The sequence below is a fragment of the Rhopilema esculentum genome, chromosome 15 (assembly GCF_057945365.1).
Source record: "Rhopilema esculentum isolate cy_ngs chromosome 15, ASM5794536v1, whole genome shotgun sequence".
Lineage (NCBI taxonomy): Eukaryota > Metazoa > Cnidaria > Scyphozoa > Rhizostomeae > Rhizostomatidae > Rhopilema > Rhopilema esculentum.
In genome coordinates, this window is record NC_142829.1 from 9,272,679 (window position 1) to 9,295,741 (window position 23,063).

General features: G+C 35.8%; 2 protein-coding genes across 2 annotated transcripts; one reads left to right on the top strand and one right to left on the bottom strand.

Annotated features, from left to right (window-relative positions):
- Positions 1–1,363: 1,363 nt before the first annotated feature.
- LOC135685203 (lysine-specific histone demethylase 1A) lies at positions 1,364–17,006 on the top strand. Its single transcript, XM_065201047.2, has 18 exons — positions 1,364–1,535; positions 3,438–3,621; positions 3,925–3,957; positions 5,939–6,072; positions 6,331–6,409; positions 6,756–6,854; positions 7,287–7,393; positions 8,326–8,407; positions 9,000–9,094; positions 9,364–9,506; positions 9,843–9,933; positions 10,536–10,609; positions 10,784–10,844; positions 11,465–11,538; positions 12,038–12,282; positions 13,268–13,464; positions 14,266–14,508; positions 16,016–17,006. Exons 1-18 carry the CDS (start codon positions 1,461–1,463, stop codon positions 16,331–16,333), a joined length of 2,334 nt encoding a protein of 777 aa, XP_065057119.1. The 5' UTR covers positions 1,364–1,460; the 3' UTR covers positions 16,334–17,006.
- A 1,771-nt stretch (positions 17,007–18,777) lies between these two features.
- Positions 18,778–22,822, bottom strand: LOC135685204 (heterogeneous nuclear ribonucleoprotein Q). Its single transcript, XM_065201048.2, has 3 exons — positions 22,156–22,822; positions 20,594–21,130; positions 18,778–20,279 (listed from the first exon to the last, which is right to left on the bottom strand). The coding sequence occupies exons 1-3, from the start codon at positions 22,738–22,740 to the stop codon at positions 19,302–19,304; spliced, it is 2,100 nt and encodes a 699-aa protein (XP_065057120.1). The 5' UTR covers positions 22,741–22,822; the 3' UTR covers positions 18,778–19,301.
- Positions 22,823–23,063: the final 241 nt, after the last annotated feature.

Below are 23,063 nucleotides of genomic sequence, written 5' to 3' on the forward strand. Positions count from 1 at the left end.
CCACTTTTTGCCAGAAATGCAAACAATTAACTAATGAATCACCAGTCAAGACCCTTTTTATTCAGTTTTAGCTCCCCCCCCCACTTTTCTCAATGCTCCGCAGTGCCTGGCTACATTAACAAGAGTACTTGACTAAGAGTAACTTTCGATTTACGGGAGTAACTTTCGAATAAACTTGTCAATGCCGAGTCAATGCCATTACATATGCATAGCATAAGAAGTCCAGGGTCCAAGTCCAAACAGTGGTGGTCGTGATAAGAAAATGTCACCTTCGGTTAAAATTCAATTTCTTACTGCAATTTAAACCTTCATATTTTACAGCCAAAATGAAGCTACAAAATCAAAGCACGTTGAAATGAGTTCGATAACAAAAAAGTTCATAGCAACAATGGGGTTGTTCATTTCTGTAAAAATATCACAACTTGCCTCTTACCTCTTCTTTCTTGTCACTGGCAAAAGTCAGAATTGATTGGCATTGTTTATAAAACTAAGTTCCATTCGAGAGGCGATAAAAATGTCAGGAGCGCATCCGAGATTGTAAAGATCAAAGAAATTTGGCGCAACTGACAAGAACTTTTTCTTTACATGAACACATTTTATGCTGTTAGAATATATGTAAGACTAAATTTTTGGACTAGAGGGAAGTTAGCCTGACCACTTTTTTGGTTTCTAAGTTTCCTGCAAAGAGGTGGACCGAAGGAAATGGGCGTTTCTGGGTCATACGATCTGACATGAAGGAACTGCGGCACAAGTGATGAAGACGTACGAAGAGACAGAGAGCAAAAAGAAAAGAAGGAAATGAAGACCAATGAGTAATCTTGTGGATGTCATTTAAAAGAATTTGGAGAAGAGGGGATGTACGAAGGAAGACGCTGAAGATCGGAAAAATGGAAAGAAGCGAATGAAGGTTCACTAAGAAAGACAGGAAGGCTAAGGAAAACCACAAGAAAGAAGGAGTTCGTTTATTATCTCAGTTTTTTTTCTTTTTCTCTTCTTACGGGAGCCTTTTTATTATATTTTTGTAATACCATTGTGCTCGTTACAGTAACGAGCGATTGAAAGAATACGTTTTCTGCCCAGCAAGCCACTACTTATTGGTGTAGCGGACGCTAAACGTCAGGGGGCTTAAGGTAGCTGTTGCCCCAATTTTGCTGCTTTATTGAGATAGTACTGCCCTGGAGTCTGAAATGAGACAAATTTTGCCCGATTTTGCCCTGCAGTCCTCCCAGCCCCCGATGTCTCCTACACCTATGGAAAACTACTAGCAGATTAATGTTTTATCATTTCTTGAACAACCTCACTTGCTACTTCAGCTGAAGTTATGATTTTAGCCTCGTTGCAGTGGGAAATTTTGATTAAGAGGCAGTCATTGTTTTGGAACATCTGGCCTCGCTGGAAATAAGCCGTATGATTTGGTACCATTGATTTTAAGTTGTTACATTTGTTTAGCTCATAAGAGCATGAGTGGAAAGCACGGCCTGAAGACAGTATTAGAACTAGATTCAAGAAGAATGAGTAACAGAAAAAGACCAAAGGTAAAAATCAAGGTTTTATGTAACCGGTTCAGGGATTGTATGATATTTTATGATCAACCATATTTTGTTTTTATGAATTTTCTCTAAAAGACATCAGAGGGTGACGAAGAGGAATCCTTTTCATGGTCAGTCAACAACGATATTCTTTAATTAGAAAAAGGACTGGACTTCAAGAAGATTTTTTTATGTGAAGGGTTTGTTTTGAATCACAAGGTAGCAAGGGGCAGATGATCGCCGTGCAGGTGGATTTGTCGAATTAAAATTATAATTTTCGTATAGATATTTCGATATTTCGTAACGATTATTCAGTTATAACATCAAGCTGTAAAATAAAACGTAAGAAAAATGACTTGATCTAGATCAAATCTTTTTTTGTACATGTGGGAGACCAAAAGCAGGTTGCAGTTGGGTTTTATTGTTTATAGATGCATCCTCATTAAAACGTGATGAAGAGACATAAGTCCAAGGACACCTCATTCGTATGGGCCAAAAACAGCAGAAATCTCTAACTGAAGTATTTAAAAACAAAAAATCCCTAAAATATATTAAAGCTCTGGCAAAAGACTAAACATTTTAAACATATCACTCAAACTTTGTTTAGTAAAAAAGGTTATTCATTTTCCCATTCTGTTCATTTTCCCACTCTGTTTAGTGTTTTTTAGTTGTCTTGAATACTTTTGATCAATGTTTGATCTTTGGCAAAAATGTTGGGCACCGTTATTAGCAATGTTTAGCCAATGTTCTTGTTTTGCCACCAATTGAACATTTTTTGTACTTGTGCAGGCGTAGTAGCTATATGTGACGATGATTTGAAGTGAAAAGTGACTGTTAAAGAATTGAATCAATTCTGATTATGAAGAATGAAGCTTTTTTTATTCACTTAAGAAGGCAACCTGACCTAGGGAGGAAAATGATTGTAATAATGGGCTGAAAGTAGTAGAGGGCGTAGGGATCACAATAGAACTGAAAAAGCTATGAACAAATTTATGCACAGTTTGGCCACATGTAAGCTCCAGTTGTCCATCATTATTTGATTTTAAAAAGTATCCTGCTAAGTTTCCCATTGCCTGCACAATGTCTTAAAGCTTCAAATTAAAAAAACTTGGTTAAATGTTTATCACCCTGGCTAAATTTCAATAAACTCGACTGAACAAAATTTTAGTGAAATTGTTAGTCATTTGGTTAGGGCTTTATAACTAATAGGAAGTTATAGCTATCTCTATCATGGTAGGCTATCCATTACATTGTTGGGGGAGAGACAAACCAGCATTTGTGGAAAAGTCTGTTGGATTTTTAAAAAGATGAAGAACATTAGAGTATGAAACATGGGAGTCAAGAAAAGAATGAGAATGAAACTATGGTTTCAATGATGCAACTTATATGATAGTTTTGATTAAATGCTGTGAAGAGCAACAAAATATAAACTTTGCCTTTACCCTAGTGTGCATACCGGTATGATGCACACTAGGGTAAAGGTCAATCAATCAATCACTTTTTCAATCATCAAGTAAAGATCAATCACTTTTTCTCTGGTTCAGAATAATAGCCCTAAACAATAAGAATTTAGACTTCACCCCCAACAATACTGCATAAAAAATCAAGAAAGCACTGCTAACAAAATAATGTTGGTTTAAAAGCACTATGTCCAACCAGTCATTTTGACAAATTTACAAAGCTTTCTCACAGCACATCCCTCCTCCCTGGAACAAAACATTTTGGTATGCTTTACCCTCTTCCTGCTATCCAGACTACTATAAACTGTCTTTATCCAAAACTAAAATTGACAAACATGATTTTACCTCCCCTTCTTCTTAATTTTTCCCATCTTTTCAGAATAACCAACATAAAAGGTCACATTTTTTTAGAAGTGTAGTACTTGATAAGCAATTATTTTTTTATCAGGTAGAGTACTCAGAGGTTGATGAGGGTGTCTTGCAGAGTGCAAATGAAGAAATGATTGTTTCTGAGGATGAAGAAGAATTGGCTGATCAGAATGAGCCATCTGAAAATATTGCAAAACAAAATATGATTGCTTTGAACTTACAAAATGAGGCTGAGGAAGAGGAAGAAATTGACCATTTTATTGGTAAGCTGGTATCAAGTTATTTTTCAGATGTATCTAAGGGTAATGTCAAGGGAGTTTATTGCATAACTTTCCAGGTTCTAATACATTTTATGTACTGACAGAAATATGCAATCCGTAGTTGTTTTTAGAAAGTGCTGTGGAGGTACATCGCTTTTATTGAATCAAAAAGCACACCTCAAAGAGTCCTGAAGCTTCAAATTTCAATTCTTGTTTATTTCATTTCCAATTATTATGATGATTTTGTTCTACTTGGAATTTATTTTATAGAATGATAGAATGTGAGTTTGTTGTTTTTAATTTCAGATCCTGTGGAAGTTCTAAAAGAAGCATCTAAAAGTAAGATTTATTTCATTTGACTTAAGTTCATTGTAATGTAGTTAGGTGAAATTTCTACAAAGATGTCTAACCTAACTCAATGATCAGTCATTTATAATTGTTTTCATTGATCCTAAGGGAAATTTAATAAAGGCTTTAAAATTAAAATTATTGCTTTTTGTCTGGTAGGCAGGTTTATTTGGAGTTACATAATTTACAGTCAGTTACATACAGTGTTTGTTTTTTAATGCGTGCAACCATAGGCACATACATAGGCACATGCCCAGAGCAAATAATGGGAGCAATTTGTTGCACGCATGAGTCAGATATTTGACCGTTGTTATTGACCTTCCTTTTCCTAGTCCTTAAACAAAGTGTTGGAAGTTTTGCTTCCAGAAATTTAGCAACATTGTCTTATTCTCACAGCAGATTTTTCTGGAGGAGATACAATATCATATGCAGGCCAACAATCTTCATAAGTGCAGCAAATATAACATACAAGAGTTCCCAATCTCAAAATTTATACTGTTTGCCATGGTGTCAAGAATAGCACCATTAAAGGCAATTTTTAACAATACTTTCTATGTCATTGAAAATTTCACTGTTTACAATGTTTTCTCCATCAAAAACTTTGTTCAACAATTTTTTGTGAGCATTAGTTTCGTCAAACACATTTTTGTTATTTAGTACTTTCCTGAAAAAATTTGAAAATTAATTTGCAAATTTGGAACAATTTTTGGGGCTTGATGTGTTTTCCCATATTTCTATGGGTAGATTGTATTGCGGTTTTTTTCTTTTCTGAGCCTCTTTTTTGAGCCCTGGGTGTTGTGCTAGAATTTACCATTGGAAAGAGTCCCTTAAATTGTTTGTATGAATGGGCTAATCAGTTTGCTTTGTTAAAATTCCACTGGGAAGAAGGCTGTTTTGCGGCAGTGCTAAAACATTTTCATTCCTCTTTTTGCCAAGACTGTCTGTCATTTCATGTTAATTTTTCATTTTTGTTCCTTTTACTTACTTTCTTTTAATTTGTATTTAATTGCGATAGAAACAAGTAAAAGTAACAAAATCAAACTGCGAACCATAGTGCATATCACCCTCAACATAAATTAAACCAATCAAAAAAATTATCATCTTGAAGATGGGATGGGAATGATTCTTTTAAATGATTAGTTAAGTTACAAAACTATGCACAATCCAAAAGTTAACACAATCTGAAAGAAAGTGTAAATTTTAATTCCTGAGAATTAATGCAATGCTGAAAGGAAGCACTGAAAAAATTAAGGTTTTTGAAAAAAAGCCAGATAGGTAACAGAGGCTCTGATGCAAGTTGGAAAGTGGGGGAGGGGCAAGGGCAGATTAAAAACACACAAAAAACTTTTTAAAAATATCTTCTGTTTTTGGAAAAAAGAAGGGGGCATGGTCCCTTGGCTCCTTTTTGTTAGAGGCCCTGGGTAATAGTGTGAGTCGCATGCATGAAATATATTATGTGATTTACACATGACAATATCTCTATGACAATGACTGGTCATACATCCTTTACCAAGACAAATATTGAATCAAGGAACATTATAAAATCTACAGAATTACTTCTCATAATTTGTTCATCATACTGATTATTGCCATGGATGTAATGTCCCATTCTTTTCAGCCAACAAAGGGGCAAACAATGTTGTATGTTCCCTCCTAAAATTAAAAAAAACAGGCACATTGATAAATTGTTGTGCCCTATTCATAAGTTTGCCTTTCTATCCTTTTCTTGCGCAGGGGTCCCTGATCTTTGTCACTTTTTGTTTTTGGCTTTTATATTTTTTATAACAAACATTTAACATTTTGTTTTTATGAGCTTTGTATGTATGCCAGCATCTCCATAGAATGGACAATGTGTTGTGGCAATTAACATATAAAGCAGGTTCTATAAAGATTACTGATATAAAATATTGTACTAATTTAGGAAATTAGACTTTTCTACAGCCTTTATCAAAATTATATTTCGTTATCATAGCTTTAGAAGGAGCAGCATTTGCAAGCAGATTACCAGCTGAGAAAATGACTGCCCAAGAAATGACCTGTTTCCAAGATGTAATCTCAGGCCCTCCGCAGCTACAGAAGAAGTTTTTGTTCATCAGAAACCGTCTGGTATGTGTGCCAGAAATTGTTGTGTTTGAACAACTCGTTTGTTACAGGCATTTTATACATCATGTAAAAACATTTTGTTTTTTCTTTATTGTCTGCTTTTGCTCTCTTTATCACTGAAATATAGAAATGCTAATATTCCACAAGTTTGGATAGAAATAGAAATGTGCATTGTTTTGCTCAGAAAAATCTTCATGGCTTAAGTTACCTAAGATTTATTTATTCACAGTAAAACTGCAAAATTATTTCTTTTCTGTACAGCTGCAGCTTTGGATTGAAAGCCCTAGGCAGGAACTGACTTTGGAACATGCTCTGGCAAAAGTAGAGGGAGCCTCAAATGGTTAGTATATTCATAAACTCGTAACCAAGTTGTGGTGAGCACTTAAGCAATAATTGAGTTTTGCATTAGTAAATTTTTCTTACAGTGTTTTTTAACAATTCATAAAAAGCTAATAACGAAGGAGAGGCCAAGAACGTGAATATCAAATCTTTTTTATGATTCTTGATATCTCTGGGGTATTGTATGCCATAAAAACCAAATCTTAAAGTTGTATTTTATCTTAAGAATTAAAATATTTGGACCGTTTTCTAAGTAGTACTTTACCTAAGTAGTATTGTCCAGAGCTGGACAAAAAACTGTTTTAATGATGATAGTGACATTTTAATGAACGCCTTCGATTTTTCAGATGAAGACAGGATGCTTGTTGATCGTCTACACGCATTTCTTGAAAGATATGGCCTGATTAATTTTGGAGTCTATAAATTCTTGAAAGCGAGACCACAATGTAAGTTTTGAATAAATGTATTAATACGGCTGCCTGATGATTGCATCAAAACCTGAAACATGGTGTTGCAACTTTCATGTTCTATAAACCAAAGCAAATTGATTTGAGCTAGATTGGCTTGACAAAAAGGATGAAAAAATTTTCAACTTGTGGCAAAGTTTGATGGTGCTATTATTAAAATTTATCGTTTTCTTGTGCAATCTATTGATATTTATAATAAATCCTAGCGATTGCTCTCTTCCCAATATGTTATTTTACTAAAAAGAAGCAAAAAATCAAATTTTTTTGAGTTTTTTAATGATTTCCTAAAAAGTTACTAAATTGCCTCATATACTTTTGTTTTTATTGCTCCCTTCAATGTGACTCGTTGGTACCTTTATAATGTAGCTTTTATTACTGATGAAGCCATTTAAAGTCTTGGTTCACTCCTAGTGAAAGTTCCACCTAAAATAATTGTTATTGGAGCTGGAATATCTGGACTCATCGCTGCAAGGCAATTGCAATCATTTGGATGTGATGTTGTTGTTCTTGAAGCAAGGGTTTGTTAATTTCTTTTTATTTTCGTTCAATGCTTATTGAATAGCTTGCTGTCTTGTTTCTTCCAGCATTAAAAAGTTGTGTATAAAAAGAGAGCTCTTGTTTAAAATGCTTTTATGGCGTACAAATTAAACAATACTGATTGCTGATTGGCTAAAGCAAAACCAATCTACATTTTAGAGGTGCTATTTTCTACTGGCTGATTTCTTCCATATCTGGGTATTCTTATATGGCTATGAATGGAACATGCTCTAATGAATGAATGAAAATAGCTTCTAAGTATTCAAGAAAAGCTCCAAAATTCTTTAACCTACTTAAGTTGATTTGATAAACATGTATGGAAACTGAATAGGTAGCCTTAACATAAAAACTGAAAACTTACAAGAAATTAAACAAACAACAAACAACATGAATGAATTATAAAAAGAAGCAATTTTTTGTTTGTTATGATTACCTGGTAACCTTTATATTGGCTTAAGAATTGTATCAGACTGTTAAAAATTGTAATCCTAATTTCAATCAATTCGCCAACAAATTAATTCGAGAAAACACAATCAATTTTATTATATCAGCGGAAGAACTGTCCTAAAATTGCCAGTACAGTTTGCAGTTTCTAATTTGTGAGAAAGAATTATGATATTTTATAATAGAGAAGCCCTGTCTAGCAGAGCTTCCTGTGTTGTTTTCGGCCATTCCCTTCATTGAGGCGCTTACATGCCTCTCATCTACAGGTTCTTGCGCTCTTTTCTCTTCTTTCTTTAATTGAATTTTTAAAATGTTAAATTGTAAGTGCCGTTTGCAGTGGAACCAGATGACGCTTTATCATTTCCACTGCAATCGACATTTTTAGATGCTTAGTTGCTTGCTGTAATATATTTTATCGTTGATAAAATTTATTTTATAAAAAATTTATTATTTTGCCTTTCTGTTGAAGGAGCGTGTAGGAGGTCGCGTAGCAACAGTAAGGCAAGGTCAATATATTGCAGATCTTGGTGCTATGGTTTTAACAGGTCTAGGTAAGATATGATAAACCATCAGCTTTTCATATTTTCTAATATTTGTTACGTCAAAGATTATGTGTTTTATAAAGCGAAAACAGTGTGTTTTGAGATTTAAATGATTTCCACGATTTAATTTAAACTCAAAGGGTATTCTGAGTAATCAGCAACAGTTGTTGCGAGTAAGTCATTTTCATGTTTGGTTTTGCCCTGACTTCGCCTATCCACCCATCAAAATCTTGATTATTGTTCATCCCTCATACAAAGAACTATACGAGAGACAAAGAGGTGCAAATGACACATGACGGTCGCTAACATGTGGTTCATATAGTTTTTGGAGACTCGAGTCAATGGAAACTGGATCAATGGGACATTGCTTTAGGACAAAGATTCCTCCTGTGTGCTGCTCTGTTTCTGCTATGTGTTGCTCTGAATCTCCATTTCTAGACAATCGTTTTAAAAATCAGTGTCTTTCAAATCGCATAATTACGTTATTCGTAAATACATAATTGCACAATTTCAACAATCACGTAATGTTTTTCAAAATAATTTACTTTTTTGTCTGAATCATGAATCGTAATTTTCAAGTTAAGCTATGCTACATTTTAAGGTGGAAATCCGTTGACTATTATCAGCAACCAAGTGAACATAGAGCTACACAAGATTCGTCAAAGATGTCCGCTTTTTGAATCAAATGGTCTCATCGTAAGTATTTCACTGATTTTAGCCATTGAACTAGTGACTTTGAAGTTAACAGTTATGTCCGTCCTTATAATATAGTGATTCGTCTAGAGTGTCATGATAATGACCATTTGTGAGAAACTAAAGGGAAGGGAAACGTTATCATTGTAATTTTTTGTAATTTAACATCACCCTCTGACCTGTTTAAGTTGAGCTACTCTAATCGGAACGTTGGCCGAAGTCTACTTGCATCTAATTTCATGAGTGTTAACTTGTGATGTTGCTCTTGGCAGGTTCCCAAGGATAAAGACGAATTAGTAGAGAGAGAATTTAACAAGCTGCTTGAAGCGACAACTTACGTATCACATGTGCTTGATTTTAATTACATGAACGGGAAGCCATTGTCACTTGGACATGCTTTGGAACTTGTGATCAGGTAAATCATTTTCCTAACAAACAAGTAATGACCATCTTCAGAACAAGATAAGTGTAAGCAAGTCATGGTACAAAAAGTCGGTGTACCCTGATATGCTGTGTGGTAATGATCTATCTATCTGTGTTAATGATAGTGCTGTAATATTGTTGGTTAAGCTTGGACTGATCAGATGAAGTTGCTTTGCATTGATAGATATTTTTCTTCTGCCCATAAGCAACTTCTACGAATTTCATGCATTTGGCTTCATTTTCGTCCTTTAAGCTAAATTGATTTTCTTCTTTGGTTGTTTTTTATTGATTCACTTCCTTTGTACAAAAGTTGTTTGTTTTTGTCAAGGTTAATGGAGAAGCAAGTAAAACTTGAGCAATGCAAACATGCCAAAGCAATCCTAGATCACCAAGGAAATCTAAAAAACGTCCAAACCCAGGTAAGTTCACCAGAGCAAAGCTTGTTTCTTTTGCAAGGGATTTATTATTTCAGTGGTTTTACAGGTTTTAGATTTTGCTACAGACATCAATAAATTCAAAACCTGTACTGTAAGCGTTTATGTTTTGATTTTTGTAAAGTTCCCTCTTGAAAATATTTTTATAAACCATTTTGCTGACCTTACGCCATATTCGTAACCGATTATTCTTATAGTGGGTCTTAGTACAATATTTTCTTATGATGTATTTTTTAAATATTCACCAGGTTTACACAAAGGGCTAATCAATTCACAATTAATAAACTTTGTCTTGAACTTTTAGAGGCGATAGTCTCTTCAAGGTATTGAAATTGCTCAATATTGAAAATCTTAATAAAGAAGCATTATATCTTAGTTTTTAAGGTTATATTTCTTTACATTAGATTAGTTAAGATTAGATTAAGTTGGATAGGTTTATTACATGTAATATGAACAAGGCTTGTAAGTAGCATCAATGGGGCTTCAGATGGGTACAGATGATTTGGCTACACAAGAACAAATTCGCTACATGATGGTCCATGCTTATTTTTCTTGTTGCTTTATGTTGCACTTGTCTTGTGTTCTAGCTTATAAAAGTTCAAGAATCTATTAAAACTACTCACAAAGAATGGACGGTTGCACAGGAAAAGAAACCACCGAGGTATCGGCTATGAATATTATTTTGAACTGTATCGTTGTTCTTTTAGTTGTTTCAATTGCTGTGCACCAGATCGTCTTTAATCGCATGTTATTGCTCAGTCCGTGAAAGTTTGCCTCAAGAAATCATAGATGGTTCTCACAGTATTTTATCATATATCGTTTTAACTTTGTTTAGAGATGTCACTGATGAGTTTAAAGTGAGAAGTAAATATCGGGACTTGTGTGCATTATTCAAGGTTTGTATTGTGAATTAACGTTTAATAATGTTTTTAATGTTATCATATTTTTTCTTATCACTGCTAATTACGTGGTTTGAAAACTGATATATAATTTTTATAGAGCTTATATAACTTTGTTTTTGAGCACTTTGTTTATTTTCACTGATGATGATATTTAATGATTAAAGACATAAGGACAATATTTGGACCCTCAGTGCATTCATGACCGGAAATTTAGTACTGTTTGCAGCGATATTTCAATGTTAAAACTTTGTTGCTGAAACCTACAATGCTTGGCAAAAGTCTTGGAACATTGATGTCAGTTTCCAAGGTCAAAATCAATCATCTCCGTCTCCCCCACGGAACAATGTTGGTTTACTTTGAAACGGATTAGGATTTTAGGAAGCACTTTCTTTTGCGCTTCTTTTGTGATATTTCTCTAAATTATCCACGTTGTTCTAGGGGGAAGTGGACGGAAGTAGTAATTTTGTTCGGAAAAGGAATAAAAGATATAAAATTCAACGCAAATTGCTGGGTGTTCCAAGTACTTTTGGCAGGCATTGTACTTATGAAAAATACAATAATAAAATGCTTGTTTTTATAGGTTGCGCTTGTTTTAATTTCTTTTTTTGAATTAGGAATACGATGAACTGGTTGAAAAACAAAAGGAATTGGAGACCAAGATATCGGATCTTGAAAACAACCCTCAAAGGTATGGCTCCGTTGCATTGAACGTGCCGATAGAAATCTTTTTTGGGCAGTTCTTATCGCCATAGTCAGAGAAGAAAACCCCATTCTACTTTGCAGCTAGCTCTATCCATTCAATTATTTCCAAAAGCTAATGTCCCCCTCCCCACATCGACATTACTATTTTATCCTTACCTCTGAAAGACTTACTGACTTTTATTGTATACTTTTTGTAAGTAACTAACACTGGCCGGCGGGGGGAGAGGGAGGGATTGAGACAAATTTGAAAGAATAATGGTAACTTAAGGGCTTGATTGCTTGGAAGATTCACTGCGGGGCTGGGATTTCACCCTTCCTACCCGAGGCGAAAATATGGGTACTAAAGTGTTTCAAACATTTTGGGCCAGATCTGTAGATACACAGCTCTTCTCGTGTCTATTTCGCTGCACCGTTGTTTATCTCTCTGTGACTTCAAAATTTGAATAGCCTTTCCTTTGCTCAAAATTCTTTGTTATGTCTTTCAGCGATGTTTACTTGTCATTACGCGATCGTCAGATCCTGGACTGGCATTTTGCTAATCTAGAGTTTGCGAATGCAACGCCCCTGAGCGCTTTATCTCTGAAGCACTGGGACCAAGACGATGATTTTGAGTTCACCGGAAGTCACATGACTGTAAGCAATGGCTACTCCTGTGTTCCTGGTGCTCTGGCGGAGGGGCTGGACATCCGTCTAGATACGGCTGTAAAGCACGTAAAGTATCACAGATCAGGTAAGCGTTGCTTTTAGTAGTGTAGTGTTTGACAAGGAGAGTATCTCAAAGAATTGAACGAGTGTTCTTATGACTTATCAAGTAGTTGATCAGTAAAACTTTTTCACCATTTTTACAAGCGTAGCTCGTAGACCCGACGTTTAGTTTTTAGAAGCTTTTACCATTTTACTACTTAAAAAGATGTAAAGAGGAATGATTGATGCTGATCAACACTAACAGTAAATCTTTGCAAGAAGAACCAACCTTTTCAAGAATCAGACTTTGCTTGGTTTGTATTTTAAGAGTGCATATTGTAATTTCACGGTTAAAGGTCCTTATGAAAAGGAGTTTAATCCACGCATTTTTGAGTTAAAAGAGCCAAAAATCTTTTACAAAAATATCTTCAATTCGATTTTACCCTAAGATGCAACCTTGTTTAAAAACAACATGTACCTCAAATTGCAAAAACAGAGACTACAATTTCAAATTAATCCTTGGTCAAGATGCAAAATTCCATAAAGACTACTCCAGTATATTAAAAACTTTATTTGTTTCTCAGCTTGAATAAGGTGTTTAAATACAAGCTGTTTAATTAAGGAAGGACAGCTTGTAAATGTATAGGTTATTCTTTATTGGTGTTTACTGTATTAGGCAGTAATTGGTTGCACTTGCAGAAGAATAAACATAGGAATCTACAACCTTGTAACATGTTAATTTTTCAATTCTGGACATTTGGTAAACGACAACTTTGACAAAGATTTCCTCAAAGTATTAACTCTGGTGTAAGGCAAGAGATCCGAACGATTTTCAAGACGACAATCCTGCCTCTCAACTCCTGGCATTAAAAAATGAGTGCTTATGAAATTTTAAATTTGGCACTTTTGCCTGTTGTTTAAGTAGTTTTAGGCAGTTATATAAGATTGATTCAACATAATTCAACATATAGTTTATTTTAACATCGAAGGGGAGGTTAATAGAAAGACGACTGTATTAATTCCATCTCCAGGAGTTGAAATCACAGCTGTCAATCATCCGAAAAGCTCGATGGGTCCAACGCAGACATTCAAAGGTGATGCCGTTTTAATAACTTTGCCCCTTGGGGTTTTGAAGCAGCAGACGCCTCCGGCGGTGAATTTCAACCCACCATTACCTGACTGGAAATTGCAAGCAATCGACAGAATGGGATTTGGCAATCTTAACAAGGTGATTTTCTATTTTCGTGTATTTTATGTTTCAATACGAAACTAGGAGCAAAATCAGTAAACTGACTGCACTTTAAAAAGGCAGTGGCACTGAGGCTTGATGGTCGTATTAAGCATGAAACTCGGAGTGAAAACTTAGAACTGTCCTGTTCGTGGCAACACCACCAAATTGCGTTTACAGCTCTGCCTAAACGGTATCGAGTACTTTATGACAGACAGGTAAACAGTAATTTTCATCATAGACAATTCAAATGCAGATTCTTGTCGTAACTGGAAGACAAAACGTTTAGTTTGGTTTTTATCGAGGTTCTTCTTAAATTAGTATTCTTATAATTATAAATTTTCATCTTTGTCAAATAGTCCAATACATCCTGCCTTCAACGCCTTGTACAGGTAATCTAGAGATGAAAAACTCTTTGAAATTCTTGTCATCTCTGCTTCCAAGCACCCGCTACATGGCCGCTTCTAATAATTAACAAAACGTTCAAGTTTCAGGCTGCCAACCTTTCTGTTGTATTAACTCGAAAGAATACAGAAGGCACAATTCATGCCGTAGTCCCTATTCATTGATTTTATTGATATGTTTTTATAACTCTGTATTAACAATTAAACTCTATTGTAAAAAAATCAATGTTTACAGAAAGTTGTAGTAGCTTTGATATACAGAACTCAATGGTTCTGCCAAAGATTCACTCTTTCACGCATTTTGCGATTACCAGGCAAGTTAAATTCTGTCATTTATCTTTCCTTCCCATAACTTTGCAGGTTTATTAGCATCTTATGACCCCTTTTTTTCTGTAAGGTCGTCCTTTGTTTCGATCGCATTTTCTGGAATCCCAACACGAACCTGTTTGGTCACGTTGCTAGCGCCACAGCCAATCGCGGCGAGCTATTCTTGTTCTGGAGCATTTACAAGGCCCCCATTCTGCTCGCCCTTGTTGCTGGTGAAGCGGCAAACAAAATGGAAACATACTCAGATGAAGTGATAGGAGACAGAGCCATAGCTGTTTTGAAGGGAATTTTTGGTGCAAATACAGTTCCTTCGGTAAGTTATCCATCTTTCCACAACCTGGATAATGTGAACAGTTTTTTGGCACGCTAATTTTTCTTTAGGCACGCGGCACTAATTGGTACCGGTCTTGTGCTTGCGTTTTTCTGATTGGCCTATTTCGATCCACAACTGGGTATATATTTTTGACTGTGTTCTTTCGGACCCTTATTCTGACGTTTTATGCTCTGAGGAGTGTCAGACGAAAAAGCTTTTAGCCGATAAGCTTTCAAATGTTTGCTTTTTTCAAAGCCATTTTCAAATCCTTGATAACTTTTTCTTTTTATCATCGAATAAAAACAGGAATTTGAGAGGTTTATTTGAAGGACATTCTTCACTGTGACAACTCTCTTGCCTAGCACTCAAAACACTACCGAAGTTGACCGGATGGAAAACAGCGAAGATCCATAATCGAAGATGCCAGTTTTTAACGACTTGGCAGAAAAAGCTTCTTTTTTGGCGCTGGTTTTTGATTATATATCTAATAAATGTCGTACAAAACTCTTAGTATGAACACCTTCTCAAATCATTCAACATCTAATGTTTGGAGACGCTTGTCCCAAAAAGTTTATCCGAAAGCGTTTACTTGGAGGCACGGAGCCTGAATATTTTGGCAGTAAATGTCATATTTTTAAAAAAGCACAGGTTATTTCAAGTAAAACTCTTCAAATCTTTTCACAAAGAAATCCAATGCAAGGTTTATTTCAGAATCGTTAAAAGAACTTTTTGAAAAGCTTACGCGCACAAGTACATGCCAGTATATTTAGTACATTTCTAGGTACATAGATAGCAATGTATACAACCAATTTTCAAAAACAGAATACCAAAGATTCCTCCATCATAGTTAAAGAGCTTTTTCTTTTTCTTCCTGATCTTCGCAATAAATTATAAACACTGCACATATTTATTTGTTTTCTGATTACGCGCAGATCTCTTCTACGAGTTTGCATTTAAGACAACACGATAAAATTCAACACGAATACATTGCAAATTCAATTTCTTTTACGAATTTAATTTCTAATATTGATATAATTTAAAATCGAACACTCCAAAGATTAGTATCTCGAGTGTTTAACATTTGCTGCAAAACCTAAATTGAAGGCAAGCATGGGATTTTGCATTCCTGAAAATTACAGAACTTAAAGATTGTTAGCTTTCTTTTCGGGACTTCCAAGAAATTACGAAAGTATATTAATGTCTTTACAAAGCCTCTCTGCCATTCCAGAAATCGATATCTCACCGCCATGGCAAATTTCTTAGGGTTTTTGTTGCGTATGGAAAAGCTACCTTGTTTAATAACTTGGGCTGTCTTTTTTAACACTTCAAGTAAACAGTACATCAAGGGTCGATTTTGTGCATTGTGCACAAGACAGTTCAAAATCAGACCTTTGATGTCCAGAAAAAACGAAGTCGAATATAACATTATTGCAAAGTCCTTCCTTTATGGTTTTAAACTAACAAAGGGCTGTCAAAGGCCTCACAGTTCATTTTTCTCTAATTTCAGCCGAAAGAAGTTATTGTGACACGCTGGAAATCCGATGAATGGTCACGTGGATCTTATTCTTACGTTGCAGCTGGTTCTTCGGGGAATGACTATGACATCATGGCAGCGCCGGTTGCACCTCCACCGAATCCGGGGATACCAATACGACCCGGATCGAACATGCCTCGGGTTTTCTTTGCAGGAGAACATTCGATACGCAACTATCCGGCTACCGTTCACGGGGCTTTGCTCAGCGGCTTGAGAGAGGCGGGTAGAATAGCGGATCAATTCCTTGGACCGACATTTGAAAACAGTTATACTGGCTCATCAATGACCTGAAAAATAAAGCATTTCACTAAAAAAGACAAACAGTTACACCGTTTCTCAACGTGTTTTCGTATAAGATGCTGCTTGAAGAATATCTTGAGAAAAATTCAAACTTTCGAGGGATTAGTTGTAATATTTCATTGTTTATTTGTAAAATAAGAGTAGAAAAGATATATGAGGAATTAGTGATAAGTATCAAAAGTAAAGACATTTATGACAAAGAAAATTAGTGTCAAACCTACCACTTCATTGATCGATAACTTTTTCAGAACATTCTCTATAGAAATCGAAGAACATCCAAAGTTTTAATCCCCTGTTAAGTCGTACAGTAAAAATCGCCGAATTTTATATTGCTAAATTTTATGTAGTACACACCAATTATGTGCTTTGAAGTGGTGAAAATTTCTTTTACCTCACGATGGCTGCCCATTCAAGTCTGAGAAGCTTCCAGCAAACCGGTTTTAGAAGCAGTTCAAAAGAATGTTAAGCAGCTATAAATCCCAAGGCAGCTTCTTAGGGGATCTGTTCTTTGTTGTTGAATTCTTTGTAAATACGAGCTAACTCTACCATAAAATTTCTATGGGCAGCCGGCCATCAGATAAGATTGAAGTTACATTCCGAAGTTGTTTTCTCTGTAAGACATTTTAAAATTCAATTATTGTTTTTTTAACTGATATCGACAGAATTGTCTCTTCTGGTCCATTCTTCCTTTTTCCTCAATTCAACATCAAAGAGTTTTATTGAATTCCTTCTTCATGATGTCGTTCGGAACAGAAGACCACATCACTGATTGTGGTTAGAGAGGTTCTTTTATATGGTTCGGAATGGTGATATGCCATGAAAGGTCCCGTAGAATCGACAAAGAACAGCATGGTTATTACATATTGTTATTGTTAAATTGCGGTGCAGACTTTTGAGTCGTTCTGAACTTGTACTTTGCGTTAGGGGCCAGAGGAGTTGGGTTGAACTGCTCACGACAAAATTATACAGCGGAATAGAAAAAAAGGGGATGCCTAATTACCCAGTGGCTTGCTGGATGCTAGATAGCGGAAGACAGCTGTCCCATGACAGATAAAATGTGTAGCAAGGATACCATCAAGCTGATGAAGCTTCGAAATTCTATCACGCTATGTTCACGTTTCTACACACAGACATTTTGATGTTGTTGCAGAATCTGGGCACTCGTCTTCATATCTGGTTTTCCTGTAACACTCTCATTAACTACAAAAATTACTGTACTTATCATGTCCATTGTGCACTTAACCCAAAGGGAACAAAAACGATATCAAAACTCGAGACCCTACATTCACTATGCTTACGTAAAATTTCAAGTAACAAGTTTGCATTTTTGACAGAAAATTCAACGGTTAATCGATCCTCCCTTTTTTTCTTATCCATAATTTATTTGCATGCAGTTTCACCGAGATGTCAAGTCACCAGTACAATAATATTTTCTACATGGAGAGTGTCGAATGTTAAAATCGCAAGTATGCCACAATTTTTTGTTCTTTGGGTCATTTTGTTACAGCACATTACAGTTACTGGACTCTACTTGACCAAATCTCAAAGCAGTGCAAGAAATTACAGCCTTCGCGGGGAATGTAAAAACCATTCATTCTAAAACATTGGTACCATTCACAAATTTTCAACTATTGCCAATCGATCAATAAATATCACTACATTTGCGCTCAAACCTTTAACTCATTTACGAAAGAAAACAGCTTCAAGTTGCCAATTCAAGCCCACATAAAAAGGGTAACGTTAGAAGAACTTTCGGACCATTTTACGTAACAAACTCGACGATTTTGCCGAACAGCTAATTAGAAACAGAATTTAAACTCATCGTCTGATTCCGTAAACATAAGCATGACTGAAGCATTTGGTTATTATTTCCACTATTCCGCCTGAAGTGTTTAAGCAAAAAAATTTTGCTTTACTCAAGCGCGGTGCAATAAATTATAAATTTCCAACACCAGCACATTGTGGTGAGAACCCAACAGCATGTCTGCAGTAGGAGTAGTGATTATACTGTTTGAATAAAAGTTTCAAATGCAGACCTGCTAAGGTACTACAAATGCTTGGCCCTTGAGGATTACAGATAAATAGGAAAAGTCTTTCAAATACTTACCATCTAGCTTCCATCAACAACAAAGTCTAAGCATAAGCCAAATTCTCATTATTTTCAGAAAAATACCCCCAAATCACCATGCCAGCATTTTCATTTTAAAATGAAGAATGCAAAATAAATTCAAAACATTATTCCAAACAGAAAACTTGAGTGAAAAGATGTATTTCATAAACCAAAATGAAAAGCAATGAGAATAAATGAATCGAAAACTTGGAAAAATGTTTGCGGCATCCATGGACTGAATACATAAACTTTAAACAGAACTTGATAAAATTGGATTTATTTATCAATCCAGAATTTGCAGAATTTCTAAACAAATGAAGAGATATTGAAGAAACATGAAACTGGTTTTAAATGCTACAATAACTAAGCTGTCTTTGTAAACAGATTTTCAAAAAAATTCTAAGAGCTTCTTTGATATGGTTCCGAGATGTTAAAAATAGATCTTTAACTGGCTAATTTACCATTTTGTCACACAGATAAAAGGAGGTTAATGAGTTTTGTATCAAATCTGTAAATATTCGGTTTAAATCAAAATTTCCACTGTTTACATACTTCTTTCATTCCCACTTGTTTTAATAAGACCAAAGTACAATACAGAATGTACTGAAATAAACTCAGTTCAAAGTTTTGAGCCGCATTTTGTTTTATTGAAGCAGACTTTGACATATTTCATTTTCTCTAGTTTTTCTCCATTTTTCGTTCCTGTTTTTAAGTCTTTTGGTTCTTTGAAAAAGACATGGTTCAAGTCTTTATGAAAACAAAAATTTGCCAGGCAGGTGTTTCATCTATATGTTTTAGTCTTGTTTTGCACAAACAAATACTAAATAGAGGACCAACACCATCAATCTCCTATTTCCACTGTTGACCATAAGAATCTTGGTACCATTCCTGGTTTCCACTACCACCACCATATCCATAATAGTTTCCTCCATCACTTTGACTTAATGGCTTCTGTGCTATTGGTTGAGGATTCCAGCCACCACCCTGTTCTCCACTATACTGCCTCTTTGGCTGGTTTGGTTGACTGTTGTCCATCTTTCTCTTCATTCCAGCTCCACTTGGTGCTCCTCTTCCACCAGATGGACCACCGCGTCCACCAGACATTCCACCTCTTGCACCTCCCCTTTGACCTCCTCTTTGGGCACCTCTACTACCCAAACCAGTAGGTCCACCTCTTGCACCACCACCTCCTCTCTGCCCCACACCACGTCCCCCTCCACCTCTACCTCCAGTACCTCTACTAGACATACCACCTCTACCTCCTCTACTACCACTATCATAATATGAATCATATGACTGATCACCACCACCTCCATAGTAATCATCATAGTAGCTGTCACCGTACCCACCACCATATCCTTGGTCACCGTAGCCTTGGTATCCCTGATCATAGCCCCCATAACCACCTTGGTCATAACCTCCACCATAAGAATCATATCCCCAATCATCGTATCTCCCTTGACCCCCTCGCATTCCTACTCCTCCTCTCATTGGTGAGCCTCTCATGCCACCCCTTGGTCCACCTCTTGTCATCCTCATAGGTCCAGACTTTGCTGCATTTAAAGCACCAAACCCAGACATACCCCTCCTTCTCTCCTTTTTATCAGTTTGTGGTTTTGCCAGGGCAACTTCAATCTTTTGCTCATCAATTTCTTGTCCATTCAGTTCTTCAATAGCCCTTACAGCATTTTCTCTTTCCTTAAAATGGATAAAGGCATAATCTTTGATTTTTTTCACTTTCTCTATTTCACCATACTGTTTGAAAAGCTCAGTTAATTTGTCCTCATCAGTGCTTGGGGTGAGATTTCGCACATAAACAACTTTCACCTGAAAAAGAATTCATATTATTTATTTGAAGTCAATAAAATAACAAATCCTATACAATGTATATGATCCCAGTTCCTGAAAAGTAAGTTGACAAGTAATAAAGAATTCAAATAATCTTATATGAAAGCTTCTAAGTTTGAATAATAGTATGCAAATAAATTTTTACTATCACTGGAATGTATAATTCACAACTCCTATTTACTTACAATTCTTATAAATATATATACATACAAATAAAATTTCTAAATTTGTTGGAAACAGATCTGTGGTGAGCTTAGAAAAAGAAAGAGTAAGAATGTACAAATATTAATCACCGTTTGCATTATTTCATCATCTGGTTCCTCTTGTGGATCAGCCCAATCAACCGTTGGCGTTATATTACCAAAGACTCTGATCTTGCCACTCATTAACCTCCTTCTCGCCAATGAAGCTGATTTGTGACTTTCGTATTGTAAGAAAGCAAAGCCTCTGTTCTTATTCTTGTCTTCTGATGATATGTACACAATGACATCAATAAGTCCTTCTGTCACATTGCTAAACTCATCCATAATCTGCTGCTTGGTTTTAGACTTTGGAATTGAACCCACAAATAACCTGTCATTAGGAAGAGACAAACAGACACCCAGCTTCCGGCCTCCTCTCACTTCTTTTTTGTCCATCTCCCTGACAGCCTTCTGGGCAGACTCTTTAGTTGCATAAGTACAGAAACCATAGCCTTTATTCAACCCAGAGATAGGGTCAATCATTAAACGAAAGTCATAAATCTGTCCAAAACCTTCAAACATTGGAATCAGCTCATCTTCAAACATGTCACGTGGAAGTTTTCCAACAAATATTTGTGAGCAGAATCTCTAAAAAAGTAAATAGTAAAACTCATTAATTTAGTAAACAGGAAATTTCCATTTGTTTTGGTAAAATTGGTAAAATGCTTAAAATGGTTTACAACTGAATGTGATATCTTCTATTTCTTTGGAAGTGCTTGTGATACAGAAATCTGATACATCTGTATTAAAGAATTGGATGGCAGTCATATTTTCCAAAGAGATCTTGGGTGTGCAAGAGCAAAATTTAAAGAGTGCATGTGTGCACTTTGGTAGAAGCATGCACTTCCATTCTGCACTTTGGTGCAAACAATTTTACTAGCACCCTGTGCTGGACTGGAAACTTTGTTTCTTGCGCTGACAAGTTTACTGTGAAAATTTGAGACTGTGCACATGAAATCATACATTCTTAGCTAATTTTACAGATAACATTGTTTGTTGTTATTATAAGGGAATTTTGTGTGGCCAATATGCCAAGCACGCAGATGTGTGTGCAGCCAAAATATTGTGCACGTGCAACAAAGTCTTCAGTCTGGTAACAGTGTAAATAAAGAATTAACAGTGAAGGAAGTTGAAGATGTACATGATTGATAATAAATTGTTATCAAACAAATGGAAGATTTTTTCAATTTAGAGGCCACACCCTTTACAAGGTGTGAAGGGAAATTTCAAGGAAAATATTTTTGGGTGTGCACTGGCCAAGACTACAGTCTCAAAGACATGAATTTGATGAAAAATACTATATACTCCATAGGGATTAAAAGTTAAAAATAACAACCTTCAAATTTTATCCAATTAAAGTCATATTTTTTAACTTTAAAGTAGGCATTAACAGATAAGATGTGCTAAAAAGTTTGTTCAAAGGTGTGAATTAATGTCACAAAGCAAAGTTTTAATTCGAGGAATTACACTAAAGGTTACTGTACTGGCATTAATCATAATGCCTAACATTTTATCAAAATGATTTTTAAATGTTTTAATGTATTTAAGAAGCATAACATAACAAGAATATCGTTTGCGCATGACTAAAATAGCGAAAACTGTCTCTTTCTTACCTTCTCACCTTGTCCAGGTGCTGGGCCTTCCCAGCCAGGTGGTGGTCCGCCATATTTTCTTTGTCCAGTTGTAATGTCGAGTGTATAACCAGTTCTTTCCAGCAAGTCCTTTACCTTATCTTCGTTTGGTCCAGCTTTCCCTTCACTTTGTGGTTCTCCTGATTTTTCCTTCTGTTTGGTTTTTGTTCTGTGCGTCTTCATCACTCCACACAGGAATGCACTTTTATTCTGCACATGAGACAAGTCACTCTTTGAAAACTGATCTATAACTTGTATAGCATCATCTTCGACAAATTCCTTCAAACCATCAAGAGCTCTATCATCAAGTTCTTCCGGTGTTATCACACCGTTTTGAACCAAATAGTCAATTTTTGCCGCAAGTCTTTCGCTTACACCTTGTCCTTGTAGCGTGCTGTAAAACTCCGTGTAGGACGGATAGGCTTCCTCTTCGCCATGTTTTATTTCACCTTCGGCATCATACATTCCCCCATCTCCTTCGTAATGCTGCTCTTCTTCACCGGCACCCATGTAGCCCCCTTCGTAATATTCTCCTTCGGCATATTCTTGCTTGCCTTCATCAGCCATTTTGCAATGATTATAAAGCGAATTTGTCTCTCACGATAGCGATTCCTTTTAGGCCTTTGCGACAACAAAAAGGAATGTAGAATGCAAAGCATGGTCGAAACAAGCGTACACAGCATTCTGGGAATGAATGGATTAGGACTGTCCAATCATGTATGATTGCACATTCGGAGAATCTATCAATTGATCGAACTTTTTCTCAAATTGACGGTACCATACGACAATGCAACCAATTATACCGTAGGAGCTTTCTTCGGGGCCATTTTCATAGTTCTATAGAAGGGAGAGGCTTAGTTTTGACCTGATAGATACTGAGCAAACCTTTA